General features: G+C 53.6%; 9 protein-coding genes across 9 annotated transcripts; 3 read left to right on the top strand and 6 right to left on the bottom strand.

The window, feature by feature from the left end:
- Positions 1-502: 502 nt before the first annotated feature.
- On the bottom strand, positions 503-1,122 carry P170DRAFT_288062 (uncharacterized protein). Its single transcript, XM_024843219.1, has one exon. The coding sequence runs from the start codon at positions 931-933 to the stop codon at positions 547-549; it is 387 nt and encodes a 128-aa protein (XP_024699836.1). The 5' UTR covers positions 934-1,122; the 3' UTR covers positions 503-546.
- Positions 1,123-1,686: 564 nt separating this feature from the next.
- On the bottom strand, positions 1,687-3,241 carry P170DRAFT_288066 (2-hydroxyacid dehydrogenase). The gene is made up of 2 exons (XM_024843220.1): positions 2,145-3,241; positions 1,687-2,066 (listed from the first exon to the last, which is right to left on the bottom strand). The coding sequence occupies exons 1-2, from the start codon at positions 3,158-3,160 to the stop codon at positions 1,955-1,957; spliced, it is 1,128 nt and encodes a 375-aa protein (XP_024699837.1). The 5' UTR covers positions 3,161-3,241; the 3' UTR covers positions 1,687-1,954.
- Positions 3,242-3,301: 60 nt separating this feature from the next.
- P170DRAFT_440803 (Erg28 family protein) lies at positions 3,302-4,257 on the bottom strand. The gene is made up of 3 exons (XM_024850166.1): positions 3,926-4,257; positions 3,580-3,867; positions 3,302-3,538 (listed from the first exon to the last, which is right to left on the bottom strand). Exons 1-3 carry the CDS (start codon positions 3,983-3,985, stop codon positions 3,515-3,517), a joined length of 372 nt encoding a protein of 123 aa, XP_024699838.1. The 5' UTR covers positions 3,986-4,257; the 3' UTR covers positions 3,302-3,514.
- Positions 4,258-4,268: 11 nt separating this feature from the next.
- On the bottom strand, positions 4,269-6,290 carry P170DRAFT_417230 (MFS general substrate transporter). The gene is made up of 12 exons (XM_024847164.1): positions 6,226-6,290; positions 5,967-6,175; positions 5,851-5,917; positions 5,768-5,807; positions 5,597-5,721; positions 5,526-5,551; positions 5,197-5,476; positions 4,997-5,152; positions 4,852-4,952; positions 4,720-4,808; positions 4,517-4,655; positions 4,269-4,468 (listed from the first exon to the last, which is right to left on the bottom strand). The coding sequence occupies exons 1-12, from the start codon at positions 6,247-6,249 to the stop codon at positions 4,342-4,344; spliced, it is 1,383 nt and encodes a 460-aa protein (XP_024699839.1). The 5' UTR covers positions 6,250-6,290; the 3' UTR covers positions 4,269-4,341.
- A 421-nt stretch (positions 6,291-6,711) lies between these two features.
- Positions 6,712-8,097, top strand: P170DRAFT_513704 (TauD/TfdA dioxygenase family protein; the record flags this gene model as incomplete). The annotated part of the gene is made up of 5 exons (XM_024855138.1): positions 6,712-7,122; positions 7,186-7,260; positions 7,317-7,384; positions 7,445-7,928; positions 7,993-8,097. Exons 1-5 carry the CDS (start codon positions 6,859-6,861, stop codon positions 8,095-8,097), a joined length of 996 nt encoding a protein of 331 aa, XP_024699840.1. The 5' UTR covers positions 6,712-6,858.
- Positions 8,098-8,282: 185 nt separating this feature from the next.
- P170DRAFT_440805 (glutathione S-transferase) lies at positions 8,283-9,725 on the bottom strand. The gene is made up of 3 exons (XM_024850167.1): positions 9,209-9,725; positions 8,779-9,158; positions 8,283-8,694 (listed from the first exon to the last, which is right to left on the bottom strand). Exons 1-3 carry the CDS (start codon positions 9,247-9,249, stop codon positions 8,345-8,347), a joined length of 771 nt encoding a protein of 256 aa, XP_024699841.1. The 5' UTR covers positions 9,250-9,725; the 3' UTR covers positions 8,283-8,344.
- Positions 9,616-10,485, top strand: P170DRAFT_440806 (NADH:ubiquinone oxidoreductase 6.6kD subunit). The gene is made up of 4 exons (XM_024850168.1): positions 9,616-9,919; positions 9,985-10,020; positions 10,171-10,286; positions 10,372-10,485. Exons 1-4 carry the CDS (start codon positions 9,901-9,903, stop codon positions 10,423-10,425), a joined length of 225 nt encoding a protein of 74 aa, XP_024699842.1. The 5' UTR covers positions 9,616-9,900; the 3' UTR covers positions 10,426-10,485.
- Positions 10,486-10,782: 297 nt separating this feature from the next.
- On the bottom strand, positions 10,783-11,788 carry P170DRAFT_417236 (SAP18 family protein; the record flags this gene model as incomplete). The annotated part of the gene is made up of 1 exon (XM_024847165.1): positions 10,783-11,788. The coding sequence occupies exon 1, from the start codon at positions 11,593-11,595 to the stop codon at positions 10,783-10,785; it is 813 nt and encodes a 270-aa protein (XP_024699843.1). The 5' UTR covers positions 11,596-11,788.
- Positions 11,789-11,871: 83 nt separating this feature from the next.
- Positions 11,872-13,202, top strand: P170DRAFT_417241 (mRNA splicing protein PRP18). The gene is made up of 2 exons (XM_024847166.1): positions 11,872-12,893; positions 12,946-13,202. Exons 1-2 carry the CDS (start codon positions 11,986-11,988, stop codon positions 13,136-13,138), a joined length of 1,101 nt encoding a protein of 366 aa, XP_024699844.1. The 5' UTR covers positions 11,872-11,985; the 3' UTR covers positions 13,139-13,202.
- Positions 13,203-13,260: the final 58 nt, after the last annotated feature.

The following is a 13,260-nucleotide window of genomic DNA, read 5'->3' on the forward strand; positions in this document are numbered from 1 at the left end:
GACTCGGAGCCCCCGTAAGGCTCGGCGTAAAACACCCAACCAAAAATAAAACAAAAACAAAATAAACGGAGACCTCCCAACCTCCCACCCAAACAATAATCCCAACCCACCAGTAACAACGCAAACAATAATCAATAATCACATCCTCAACCACGGTTCAGCACTCACAGACGGGGCTCCCATCGTAGATCCATCCCAAACGAGAAATCCCGCAGAAGAGGCCACGAAGCCTGCCCGAAAGGCAAATTATTGGGAACGTCGGAAGTTGACCTGGAGAGGCGGGAGGGCTAGTTAGTTCGGACCGAGTTTCGAACGACTACTTTTGCAGAGTAACTCCGGATGGAGTTAGAGCAGGGTCTTAGTTTCTATCTCTGCCGTGTCTGTCGGTCAGCGTCCATGAGATTGGGGTTTCTCCAAGACAGACTGAGAGAGAAGAGACTCGAGTCGCCTCCGTCCTAGCCGACGCGGTAATTTAGACAGTAGACTATTTGACGGGGCACCGTTTCGAACCATGGCTCGGAGCTGCAGCCACCCACTTGATGCTTGTCAGGTGGCGGTGGTTCTGTCTGCCCTCCTCGGCACGGTGAGTGGTTGGGCCGGGGGAGAAAAACTGGACCGGTCGTTGTTATTCTTATCGTGGGAGATTGTTTGTGGAGGGTTGTTTTTGTTTGTTTGGCTGCTTGGGTTTGGTTTGCGTTTGCTTGACGGAGTAGGTTGCTCTGCTGATGGCTCCACTGATGTACTTCGCTTCATCAGCAGCTCGGCTCCGTGGCTGGTCGGTGTGGGTTGGGCGGTTGCCGTTGATCGTTGTTTGTTTGGGTGGTGCACACGATGGATTACTTTGCGAGTACGGAGTATGGAGGACTCCAGGGGGGTCTGAACTCTGAATTGTTCGCCTTCTCCTCGGGGAATCGAACATTCGGGATGTTTCATCTTCCGCCTGTTGGATCATCGGATGCTGTTCCATCAAAACTTCGACTGTTTCGTAGGCCTTCGCAAGTATGCATCGGCGCTTACAGTATAGCAACTACCTAACAATGAGCTCTGTACATGGTACATTGTACATACAATAGTAACCTAATCATACATCCAATGATCTACATCCATCCTGCATCACCACTTCTTCAGCTCAGCCCTAAACCCAACACCAGGATCCCAACACAGCAAGCAATCTGTCCTACTCTACACATCGAGCAGCTCTTCTAAAAACAACCCAACCCCTGAGCACCTGCATACTCTCATCCTGCATACATGCACAGCTCATATCGTACTTCTGACCATCGCAGATCCTCAAACCCAACACCTCCAACTCCTAGCCGCCGTTTGCTAGATCACCTGCAGCCGAGGCGGGCTTTCTCCCGATTCGTTGCCACCGCAGCTTGCAGGTCGAAGTGTCATGTTGATGTAGCTGTGCATGAATGGCAATGTGATTGATGTAATGGTGACGGTGATAGGTCAGTTTGGGTTGATGCTGGTTCTTAAGCAGGGGAACAGGGTCTTGATGCGGGTTTGATGCAGGTAAGTCATGCGACGGCCGGGGGCTGGTTTGGAGGAGGTAGGAGGAACGATGGGGCTTTTGGTTGCTGGGGGGTAGGGTTCTTTTCTTTTTCTGGTGTGTTTGTTTGTGTTTGTGTTTGTGGTTGGTGTTTCGTTGTTGTTTGGATTGGTGTTTATTTTTGGAGTGTAGGTCGAGGGGATATTGTATTTCGTTTCTTTTCTCTTTCTTCAACTTCTTCAATGTATTTCTCTTCTTTTCTATGTGTATATTTAATGTGCTACTGTATACTCCGTAGTATGTGGGTTAAGTCAATGCAGACCACCCAGGTCCTCTTGTTAGACTAACACTAAGCCCTAAGCTTATTATATAGCATAGAAATAGACATCATCCACATCTACATTATCCCAATCCACACAATTCCAACCAACCAACCATGTCCAATAATATAAATAAAAATTACAACCTCACCGGCTCCGTCTCCCTCGACACCAACAAATGCCCCTCCCTCACCAACGAATTCCTACACGTCCTCTTCTCCACGAAATCCTGCAAATTCGCCAACGTCACCCCCGCAATTTCACCCAGCGCCTCCTCCGTAAAAAAAGCCTGATGCCCACACACCAGCACATTCGGAAACGTCATCAGCCGCATCAGCGTATCATCATGAATAATCTCCCCGGAGTGGTCGTTATAAAACAAGTCCTTCTCCTCCTCATACACATCCAACGCCAACCCACCTAGCTGCCCTTTCTTCAGCGCCGCAATCGCCGCCTTCGTATCGATCAGCCCGCCCCGCGACGTATTCACCAGCAACGCCCCCCGCTTCATGCGCCCCAGGTTCTCCTCGCCGAGAATGTGCCGCGTCGCGTCCGTTAGCGGACAATGAAGACTGACGATATCGCTACTCGACAGCAGGGTCTCGAGGTCCACGAACTCGCCGTACTGCTTGAACTCCTCGCCGCCGAACGGATCGTACGCGATCATTTTACACCCGAACCCGTTGAAGATGCGCGCGAGGGCCATCCCAATGCGACCGACGCCCACGACCCCCACCGTCTGTCCGCGCAGTGTATGGCCCAGGAAACCCTCGAGGTTGAAGTTCCCCTCGCGGACGCGGTTGTAGGCGCGGTGCGTCTTCCGGTTCAGGGTCTGGATCAGGGCGACGGCGAACTCGGCGACCGCTTCGGGGGAGTAGGAGGGGACGTTTGCGACGAAGAGGCCGAGTTCTTCGGCGACGGCCAGGTCGATGTTGTTGTAGCCGGCGCAGCGGAGGAGGATGGCGCGGGTGCCGTGCGCGTGGAGGGTGCGGAGGACCGGGGCGTCGAGGATGTCGTTGACGAAGACGCAGATGGCGGTGGCGCCGTGGGCCAGGGAGACGGTTTCGGAGGAGAGCGCGAAGGAGTGGAAGGTGAGGGAGGAGACGAGGGAGGGGTGGTGGGTTTGGAGCGTGCTGGTGAGGTATTGCTTGTCGTAGGATTTGGCGCTGAAGACGGCGAGATTGGGTTTCAGGTCGGTCATGGTGGATTGTTTAGGTATTAGGTAGGTATTGGGTAGGTGTTTGCGTAGGTCTTTTCGTAGTTTAGATGATTGATGGAGGTCTGGGGCTGACTGACTGCTTGTATTCTGTGCCACGGTTGTATGACGTAGGGGATCGGACGGCATCAGCCCATTCGGCTTGGCTGTTGAGGGGTTCTTGTATTCAATTCATTGATGGATATTATTCGAGGATTAAGGAATTTAAAGCAATTGACATGGCACTGCATGTTGGGCAACCTCTGGAGTAGTATTTCCGTCCTGTCGGGATATATATCCTGATGTCATCGTCTTATCTGTGGAGTATATCGTCACTACTATATTACTGTACAATCCACACCACGGACTCAACCAACCAGCCCCAGAATTTAATTCGCATTCATTCAATTGAATCAAATACCTACATCCCTAGGTAAAGAATACACCATTTCAAATCAGATCATTCGTCATCTTGATCGAGACAGAACAGAAAGAGGATAAACCTCAAGACCTCAAACATAACCTCCCCTCCCCCACACCATCCAAAAAAGCCCCAACCCGGCCGTAACAAGGGGAAACCAACCTTCCTGCACCCTGACTGTCCTCCAGACCCAAAGCTCACCAACATAGAGCACTAAGACGCCCACAAACGTCACCGTCGCAAGATCATACAGCTGCGGGTTCGAGATGTTGTACGCGGCATAAAGACGGATCAGCCCGCTGTAGACGTTCTTCATGCCGTAGACGTGCGCCAGAAGGGGTGTTTTGGGCGGTGCGAGGGGGCCAGAGAATTGTTGGAGCGCGGGGATCGGCGATATGTAGGTGCTTATGCTGTGGAGGAGGGCGGATAGGGAGGCCTTTGGCTTTATTAGTTTGGGTTGGGAGTGAGAGTTGGGATGGAGGGGAAGAGCTTACGAAGAGGAGGAAGTATGGGAGGTAGCCTCTTTCGACGGAGGGGAGGATGGAGGATGGCATGATTTGGGGTTACTTTTGGTGGATTCGATGATATGGTTTGGTTGGTAGGATGGCTGGAGAGCCGTGGAGTGGATGAGATTGTGGATTGTACCTGGTATTTAAGCTCAACTGCCTGGGATCTACCGGAGAAGCTTGAAAGATGAATGCCACGGAAACTGCCGTAAGCTGCCAGTGAATTCTCGCAGCCAAGATGACAGAAGATATTCTAGGCAGCGTCGATGTCAACAAAGAAACCCCTGCTAACTCCTAAATGCGGCCAAGTAAAGGATCCAGATCCCATCCTGCAGGATCAACCCGTTCATTTTGGCTATCCATAATCCAAACTAATAACAACTTTCACCCAAGTCAAAAGCCCATTACAATTCCGAAATATTGCTCGACGGGCTGGGCTTCCCGACACTCTCCCGACGTTCGTTTCCATGCAGACTAGAGGATTCGGACCGTGCAGGCTTTTCGAGTCCATGCTCGAGTATATCCGGGTTTCTGGGATGGTTAGCTAGAGAATATGGACTAGGCAAGGCAGATACACACTTCTTGACATAAAAGTAGATGCCCAGGATTGATATAATGCTGCCTGCAGCGAATGCCGTCGCGAGTGGGAATCCAATAGGGTAGCGCGGACTGTCGGACGTTCGCCATGCTCGCAGAGGAATGGTGGCGTGTCCGATATCTGGAAGGTCAGTCGATAGGTATCTTACTACTTGTACAACAGCATGTTGATTGATGAGACATACAGACTAAGGTGACCGATGCACCGACAAGAAGAGACCGCGCCTCGGGTTCTTTTCGCAAGATTTCGCCAATCCAGGCGAGAAGAGCATATCTGTCTATGTTAGTGGGTTCTTGTCTGATGAAAGGTGACATACCCCCATGCTGCAGTCGCAAAGGTTAAGAAGTAAAAGGTCATAATAGTAGGCGTCGAATCGGGCCATGCCGACAGCACGGAACAGGCAATAATTTGAAGAATCTATCAAGTTATTAATGGCCCAACTAGCAGAATGTAAACCATACCGCTGGTGCAATCGAAATCTGGACGCGCCAATTCTTCCAGTCACTCAGAGCATTCAGTGCCACCGTACTGACAATGGAGATGGCATAGCCACCGAGTGGGATCAAATTGACGGTGTAAGTGCTATAGAGTGGCTGGCCATCTGCGCCAGTGAGTCCCTAAATTGTCAGTTACGTTTTTAAAATCATGAACGTCGACTCACTTTCAGATATAGAAGGAAGTAGGAATTAGAACGTTGACTCCAGGCGAACTGCAGATAGGCGGCAATGTACATCCACGCCACAGGACTCAGTGATATCTGCTTGGCCTTCCTAAACAGCCTCCGGTAGTCAATCAGTTTGGACGTTTCCGTCTTGTACTCCTCCATGCGTTTGACCGAGAGACGGCGCTCTGCATGCGTCAACCACACGGCTCGCGTAATTGACGGCGAATCGGGAATGATAAGGAGACCGAGGACGCCCCAGAATATGGTGATACAACCACTGCAATGCTGGTTAGAAGTATTTGACAGACGCACGCCGAGGAACTCACCTGACAATGAAGAGCCATTGCCATCCCTAATTCATTAGCCTTTCTCCAAGTCGCAGCTTCAGAAATCTCACCTGCAACCCCGAAACGCCATTCAGGTTCTTATAAAGCGCAGCTTGCAGAATACCAAGGAACATACTGCCGGCCTGCGCGCTGACTCCGAAGATAGCCAGTCTCACTCCCAGCTCCGGCGGTGTATCTTTGACAATTAGTACGGATTGCATACAGGCGCTGACAGTACTCACACCAGTTGAATATAAGACTGACGATTCCGGGCCATGAGGTCTGGGAAGTCAGCGCAGCCATGATATCAACGAAAGACACTTACCGATTCGAAGATGCCTAGGAAGAACCGAATGGCATAGACCGTTTGAGCATTTTTCGCCGCATAGGTTCTGCATCTGTAAGTCACTCCATACAATATCTCCAGGTCCAGAAACATACGCAAGAGTCAGACATCCCCAGATGATCTCGCACACCGGCAAGACGAGCGAAGGGCGAATCAACGTCTGGATCATCTGCGACGGAACAATGGCCAGGGCGTATCCGATTGAGAAATATGTGGTGAATTCGACGAGCTCGTTGCCGTACAGACTCAACGACTCCTGCATCCCAGACACATAGGCTTGCGTTGTCGCGGATTGATCCATATCCTCCCATCGTCAGCCTGCTCGTATCAATCAATACGCAATCAGTTACTTACCTTGGTCAAACCAGCAACAAACATCCACACGAGCAACAGACAATCCAGCTTCAGCACAAACACCCTCTGCGGATCCTGGAAGAACCTCGAAAAGACATTATATTTCGCAGCGGAGACTGGCCGCGAATCTCGATCCGAGTCCATTTTCACTCAGAAAAACAAAACAATGCCCATCAACTCTCCACCGAGGCGATCCGATCATAATATATACGATCGAGCGAAAACATACGAAGTAGTGTTTGGAAATCCATCGCCTCTATGACGTGCTTTGGTCGGTGATCTTTTGCCGCATTCTCGACCCTCCAGTCGAAGCATCACAGCCCAGTCCCGCACTAGATGCGACGCACTGCAGCCAGCAAGACGTGCGATCCACGGAATCCGCCCGATCAAAATTGCCCCTTCGATCGGGGGTGCAGCTGGAGGGCGCGCGATGCTTGTCGTCACTGGTAGGCGCTGACGCCTTTCTTGGCTGCGATGAGCCGTCGTCGGTGACCCGCCCGCGCGCAGATGGAATGATGCTGCGGAGTATAAAGTCGCCCGCATGCCATGTGGGGATTAGATATGGATATGGTTATGGTTATACGAAGGGATCGATCAAAGCTTAGATTTTACGACGTGGCATTGTAGCACGTCATGTCCTCGCAGCCGCTCTACCCTGCCTATCTGCCCGTCAGGCCCGAGGGCTTCACCCCGACGCAAGACCTGCCTCCCTTTAAGGTCGAGGAGCCTGGATTGCGCGCGGATCCGGAACTGCCTGAGATTAAGGTGAAGGGGAAGTTGAAGAACATCACGCCTCGTATTGGGACCGAGATTCGCGATCTCCAGTTGAGTCGGTTGTCGAAGGATGGGCTCGATCAGGTCGCGCTGTTGGCGGCCCAGCGAGGCGTGCTTGTATTCGTGAGTTCAGAATATACGTTCGCCCTTGATAGGAAAAGAAAAAGGTTCAATTGACAGTTCCAGCGCGATCAAGACTTCGCCGATATAGGAACGCAGCGACAGAAAGAGATCGCGACGCATTTTGGCCCGCTGCATAGAGTGAGATATAGTTTTACCCATACATCGCCGTTCATGCAACTCACCTCCACCTGCAGCATCCAACAATGGGTTATCCCGAAGGCACAGGCCCCGAATTCCAAGTCGTATACGCCGATGAGAAAGTGTACGTCCTATCCCATCCCTCCCCAATCTTCAACCCACAGAAACTAAACCAAACCAACAGAGGAACCCTGCGCGACCTCCTCGGCCCCCGCAACACCTACGACCTCTGGCACATCGACCAAACATTCACGCCCAACACGCCCGGCACGACATTCTTCTGGAATCTCGAGACACCAGCCTCCGGCGGCGGCGACACAGCATTCACGTCCCTGCCGTGGGCGTATCGCGCCCTGTCGCCAACTTTCCGCGAAGGCCTCCACAACCTAAAGCTGCTACACACCAGCGCTAGTATCGGCGAGGTCGCGCGCATCGGAACGGAACGCGCCCTGAAAGAAGCCGTGAAGAGCGAGCATCCGCTTGTCATTCAGCATCCTGTGACGGGGGAGCCGGCGCTGTTTGTGAATCCGACGATGGCAAGGCAGGTGGTGGGGTATAAGCCCGGGGAGTCGGAGATGTTGTTGGGTTTTCTGCATGAGCATATCAGGTCGTTGGATTTTATGTGTCGGGTGCAGTGGGAGAGGGGGACGGTGGTGGTTTGGGATCAGGTGTGTATTCACTGTTCAATCAATCTGGCTGATGTTGGGGATGGAGGGCTAATGTGGGTGATAGAGAACTGCGGCGCATTCGGCGGTGCCGGACTTTAATGATGGAGAGAGGAGGCATATGGTGAGGATTATTTCGTATGGGAGTCAGCCGAGGCCTGTGGATTCTTGATGGTGGATGAATATCCTGTGGATTGGTGAGTAGGTACTTGAGGTGGTTTAGGATTAGTCTAAATAGATTTAGGTATGTGAATAGTCAGCAGATGCCATGAATAGTTGGTTCTCGAGCAGGTGTACACAGCTCGCGCGACTTGATTTCCGCAGGAATGCTATTGTTATTCAATAGTACCTAACATAGTAATATTGATTAATCGAACCAGGCATAAAAACATTATAACACGGCATTAAGACATCACCCATCACAGCGAAGCATCAAACTTCCCCTCCACCTCGATCACCTTCTCGACCGCCTTCTTATATCCCTCCTCCTGCTGCAGCCGGTCCACATACTCCTGCAACTTCGGGTACTGGTCTTTGAGCGGCACCCTGCCGGAGGCCGCGATGACGGGGAAACTCATCATGATGTCGGCGGCGGTGAGCTGTTTTCCGCAGAGGAAGGGACCGCCGTCGGGAGCCGTCTTCAGCCGCTCTTCTAGGAAATTGAAGTTGGCGAAGACGTTGGGGTACACGAAGAGCTCTTCGACCTTGGACGCGACGAGGCGCGGAATCGGCTTGATGAAGAAGGGCATGCCGGGGGCGTTTTTGACAGCTGTACCAACGGTAAGTAACCCATCAATTGAACAACGCGTCGATCAACCAAACAAGTTCGACCAGAAACAAGGCGAGAACCTACTATCCATAACCAACTTAAACACCAAAAACGGCATCAGCGAGCCCTCCGCATAGTGCATGAAATACCGATACCGCATCCACTCCTCGCTCTCGGCGCCGACCTGGCCCTCCTTGCCGTCCTGGTAGCGCTGCGGCACCAGGTTGCCGTTGCCGAAGTGGTCACACAGGTACTCGGAGATGGCGCCGGACTCGGCCAGCAACAGCGGCTTGTCGGAGTGTTCGGTCTCGATCGTGATGACGGGCGATTTGCCGAGCGGGTGGATCTTCTTGAGCTCGGGCGGCGCGAGCATGTCTGCGCCGCGCTTGAATGTCTTCAGCTCGTACGAGACGCCGAGTTCCTCGAGGAGCCAGAGGATGCGCTGCGAGCGCGACTTCTCAAGCCTGGGGAGGTTAGCGGGTGGGTTGTTGGTGGTGTGTGCAGGGAGACGAACCAGTAGAGGGTGATCTTTGCGCCTTTGTTTGCGTCGGCCATTTTGATGGGTGATTTGATATAGCTCAGGTTGTGATTTCCGGGGGTTGAGGTTGTGATGCGAGTCGCAAAGTCTTGCCACTAGCGAGTATGTACCGATTTCGGACACTTAGAAGTTGTAGGTAGCAATGCAAGCCCAAGGACAGATGCAGGAGATCGACGTGCTTATATTCTAGACTCGAGCTCAACGGATCTGAATAATTGCCCTGGCACGAGTGTTGAGTAGGAAGATCAACCACAGCCTCGGAGGTCGCGAAGCCTGTGAAAGCCGACTGCGTCATCGAACCGGCAGTGGGTCTACCGAGCAGTTCGCAACGCTAACTCATTTTTGCGATCAGCGATCATCATTCGATGTCTGTCGGGTCTTTGATATCAGGGGACGCCATCACAGGCCTGTTGGAGGAAGCCAGTTCGTGTTCTCGTATTTATCCCGAACATATCGGCCTGAAATCGTAGCGAAGGGGTTTGTATTCGACCGTCGGGGAGTCTTTGGCAGGCGGAACGATGAATGCTCCGACTGCAGCCAATCACAGCGCCGCCATTCCACTGACCCGCTGACTCAGCAACATCTCCCACGTGACCGGTCAACTTCATCGAATCGCGGCAAACGAAGCCAGTCGATGTTCAGCACAGGTGACTCCATTGACCGCAACCATGGCCGGCCCTAGCAAGTGTAAGTGTTCTCAGACTCCCCGGTGTATCGAGACGACGTTCCTGAGCTAACCATCCCCTGCACAGCTTTGATCCTTGACCCGGCCCTCCAGAAATACTACGGTACGGACCCCCTCCGTTTCTCGCCGGGACCGTGATTGAGGTCGACCTGCTTGCTCGATTATCGCCGGGAATTGATATCACGGAATCAATTGGTCCCGACAGGCGGAATCGAACCATCGATGCAAGGTGACCTGTACTGACATCCGACAGAACTCACCGCAAACCGCTACAAGTACTTCCGCTGGACGCCGCGCCATGCCTGGTTCTCGTTCCTCTACATGGCTCTGATCCCCGGCACTCTGGGCTACATTACCTACAAGACGGAGGTATGTCACTGGTGCTATCAGTCTTTACTTGGAAGGGGTTGGACATATTGGTTGGTTTAGATGACGGCCGGGCTGACTTTAACAGGGCAAATGGGAACTCCGTGGAAAGAGGAGGGGCGACACCATCTCCGAGTGGTAGATTGATTTGAGAAAATGGAGGAGTGATGTGGTCTATTGAGCTGTGTGCCCGGAGTGGGCTGCACTTGCAATTTGTCGCTGGATGTGTACCTATTATTGAATATACCGCATGGGTTGGTTCTGTTCTTCAAGCTGTTTGCGTCTACGGAGTAGTCTCGATTGGATGCCAGGAGGAGGGCTAGATCGTAGTAGGCCTATCAATCATGGATTGAGGTCATATATCAAGTCCATTGGTTTTCGTATACGAACCGGGTATCCCATTCCGGATCACAACTCCATGCAACTAGTCAAGCCCTTAACAACACAATCACGAAAAAGAGAAATACAGAAAGCAGATATCGAAAGGCAAACACCCATCTCAATACGGCGCCCACCCTCTCCTCCCCCCTCGTCCTCCACCCTCCGGTAATCTCTCTCCTCGCTTCCAATCCCCCATGGGCATCATCCCTCGATCACCACCACCCCGTCCTCCTCGCCCTCCACCCCTCCCAAACCCAGGCTCCCGGAACGCCCTCATCCCCCCTCCGACCGTCGAGCTCATCGCCCCCCGCCCGACCGTCAACGGCGGCGCAACAGACCCGTCCTCCAGCGGCGGCAACACCGCACAGTCCACATAGTCACCGATCACGAACCGCATCTCCTGCAGCGTCTTATCGGCATCATGGCCCTGGAGACGCAGCGCCCGCGGTGCAGCCTTCTTCTCCCCCCCTTCCTCCTCGCCCTCGCCGTCTCGGTACGGACTCTCCCGCGGCCCCACGACCACGCTCCCCATGTCCTTGCTGAGATAGCGGCCACGCGCGTCCGGCCCCATCGTCGCCGCCGCCTTGGTGTCCGGGTAAATGAGGCGGAAGCACAGGCGCGTCCCGACGGCCGGGTCGGGCAGAAGCGACGGCAGCGCGGAGGTGAGGAGCTGCGAGAGCTCGCGCAGCGTGCACGACTGCCAGGTGTAGATCTGCAGGTGGGCGGGGAGGTTTGAGGCTTGTGGTGGAGGGGGAGAGCGCGAGCGGATCGAGTTGGGTCCGCTGAGAGGACCGCCGTAGGAGTGCGAGGACGAGGGCGGCGCGAAGTCCGAGAGCGGGTGGAAGTTCGATACCCGGTAGAAGAGCTTTAGGTGGAAGGGCGTCGTCGATTGTCGGTCGATTTGGGGCTTGGGCGCATCGCGAGCGGCCATGGTGATGGTGGTTTTGGTTTGGGTTGGAGGTGATTGGAAGATTTTTTTTGGGTTATTTGAATTAGCGGGTTGAGGCGGTGTTGATTGTGAAGATTATGTGAGTGTTGGGTTAGAGTATTTCAAGGTGAGAGCATTGCGAGTGGTGAAGAGAGAAGCGCAATGGAGGTGAGGAGCAGAAGAAGAGAGGTGAAGCTGGTCGGAGGTCACGAGAAGCTGAGCTCCGCCGAAGATCTTCGCCGTTTCCACTTCTTTCTTCTATCCTTCTCTCCGCTCCATCCACTCCGCCAACCTGTCTATTTACCACCTTCTACTCTCCTACATCGATCCCATTTATTCCCGGTGATATTAAATACTCAAATTTAATAGAGACCTCCACGTGCGATCACCACCATGGACTTCGCCGCCTTAATGGCCAAGGAAATCTCCAAGGCCAAACCCCCCTCGGAGAAGAAAGAGTCCTCCGCCGCCACCAACGCCCCAGAGAAGAAATACATGCGTCGCGCAGACGTCGAAGCCGCGCGGATCGCCGCCTACAACGAAGAACAAGAGCGACTGCAGCGCGAGCGCGAGGAGCGACAGACGCAGAAGCGCAAACTCGAAGACGAAGAAGCGGAGCGGCGCCACGAGCGGGAGGAGAAAAAGCGCCGACTCGCAGAGGAGTCCCGCAAGAGACGAGAAGAAGAAGAGGCCGAGCAGGAACGACAGCGTCGGAAGCGACTGGGTCTGCCGGAGTTGCCGGCCGCCGGGGACAAGGACAGCGATGCCCTGGGCGACCAGGAAGAGGATATCCCTGACGAGGAGCTGGTGGGGAAGTTGCGCGAGCTCGGGGAGCCGGTGACTTTGTTTGGCGAGACGCATCGCGGTCGACTACGTCGGTATCGCCGCGTCATGCAGCGGGCGCTGGCGCCGCAGCCGAAATTGTCGGACGGGCCGATCCCCACGACGTTGGAGTTGGTGCCGGAGGTGGAGATGAAGATCTCGACGACCCTGCCGAAGGATGTCGAGGGGCGGAAGTACCTGTTTCGGCAGCTGGCGTCGTATTTCAACATGGTGCTGAAGGAGTGGGAGCTTGCGTTGGCGAAGCGGGATGCGACGGTGAAGCAAAGCCTCCAGGGACGACAGGCCTACAACGCGATGGTGCAGTCCCGGGATAATTTGAAACCGCTGTTCCGGAAGTTCGAGAAGGTTGATCTGGATGATGGTGTGCTTGAGCACATTGTGGAGATCGCCCACAAGGCTCAGCAGCGGCGGTATGTCGATGCGAACGACGCCTATCTGCGACTGAGTATTGGAAAAGCGTATGTCTACCCCCACCCCTTCGATTTATGAAGCATAGCTAACACCTCGCAGTGCCTGGCCCATTGGTGTAACCATGGTTGGTATCCACGAACGTTCGGCTCGGGAGAAACTGCATCAGAGTGATCAGCAGGCGCATATTCTGAGCGACGAGAGCACTCGAAAGTACCTGCAGAGCATCAAGCGGTGCTTGAGCTTTGCGCAAACTCGCTGGCCTCCTGATGATCAGCTGCAGATCATGGGCTAATTGCAGACTCGATTTGATTTGGTCAGATAGAAATAGGCTGTATAGTAACGATGATGAGATTTATACCCTTCAATTTGCTCGAAATCGTATATATGGCATGCGTTGATAAATTGCCGATCCTA

Source organism: Aspergillus steynii, assembly GCF_002849105.1.
Source record: "Aspergillus steynii IBT 23096 chromosome Unknown P170scaffold_9, whole genome shotgun sequence".
Classification (NCBI taxonomy): Eukaryota; Fungi; Ascomycota; class Eurotiomycetes; order Eurotiales; family Aspergillaceae; genus Aspergillus; species Aspergillus steynii.

Bases quoted from the DNA above. Each gene is read 5' to 3' on its own strand.
- P170DRAFT_417230 (XM_024847164.1), bottom strand. From the start codon at position 6,249: ATGTTTGTTGCTGGTTTGACCAAG. The intron at 5,918-5,966 runs GTATGTTTCTGG...TTACAGATGCAG, and splicing joins TGGGGATGTCTGACTCTTGC to AACCTATGCGGCGAAAAATG. The intron at 5,808-5,850 runs GTAAGTGTCTTT...CTGACTTCCCAG, and splicing joins TCCTAGGCATCTTCGAATCG to ACCTCATGGCCCGGAATCGT.
- P170DRAFT_440806 (XM_024850168.1), top strand. The intron at 10,021-10,170 runs GTACGGACCCCC...GACATCCGACAG, and splicing joins GGCCCTCCAGAAATACTACG to AACTCACCGCAAACCGCTAC. The intron at 10,287-10,371 runs GTATGTCACTGG...TGACTTTAACAG, and splicing joins ACATTACCTACAAGACGGAG to GGCAAATGGGAACTCCGTGG.
- P170DRAFT_417241 (XM_024847166.1), top strand. From the start codon at position 11,986: ATGGACTTCGCCGCCTTAATGGCCAAGGAAATCTCCAAGGCCAAACCC. The intron at 12,894-12,945 runs GTATGTCTACCC...AACACCTCGCAG, and splicing joins CGACTGAGTATTGGAAAAGC to TGCCTGGCCCATTGGTGTAA.
- P170DRAFT_440805 (XM_024850167.1), bottom strand. From the start codon at position 9,249: ATGGCCGACGCAAACAAAGGCGCAAAGATCACCCTCTACTG. The intron at 9,159-9,208 runs GTTCGTCTCCCT...TAACCTCCCCAG, and splicing joins GCAAAGATCACCCTCTACTG to GCTTGAGAAGTCGCGCTCGC. The intron at 8,695-8,778 runs GTAGGTTCTCGC...CCGTTGGTACAG, and splicing joins GTTTAAGTTGGTTATGGATA to CTGTCAAAAACGCCCCCGGC.
- P170DRAFT_288062 (XM_024843219.1), bottom strand. From the start codon at position 933: ATGAAACATCCCGAATGTTCGATTCCCCGAGGAGAAGGCGAACAATTC.
- P170DRAFT_288066 (XM_024843220.1), bottom strand. From the start codon at position 3,160: ATGCCGTCCGATCCCCTACGTCATACAACCGTGGCACAGAATACAAGC. The intron at 2,067-2,144 runs GCTGATGACGTT...TGAAATTGCGGG, and splicing joins CATGATGATACGCTGATGCG to GGTGACGTTGGCGAATTTGC.
- P170DRAFT_440803 (XM_024850166.1), bottom strand. From the start codon at position 3,985: ATGCCATCCTCCATCCTCCCCTCCGTCGAAAGAGGCTACCTCCCATAC. The intron at 3,868-3,925 runs GTAAGCTCTTCC...ATAAAGCCAAAG, and splicing joins TCCCATACTTCCTCCTCTTC to GCCTCCCTATCCGCCCTCCT. The intron at 3,539-3,579 runs GTTACGGCCGGG...GGTGTGGGGGAG, and splicing joins AGGAAGGTTGGTTTCCCCTT to GGGAGGTTATGTTTGAGGTC.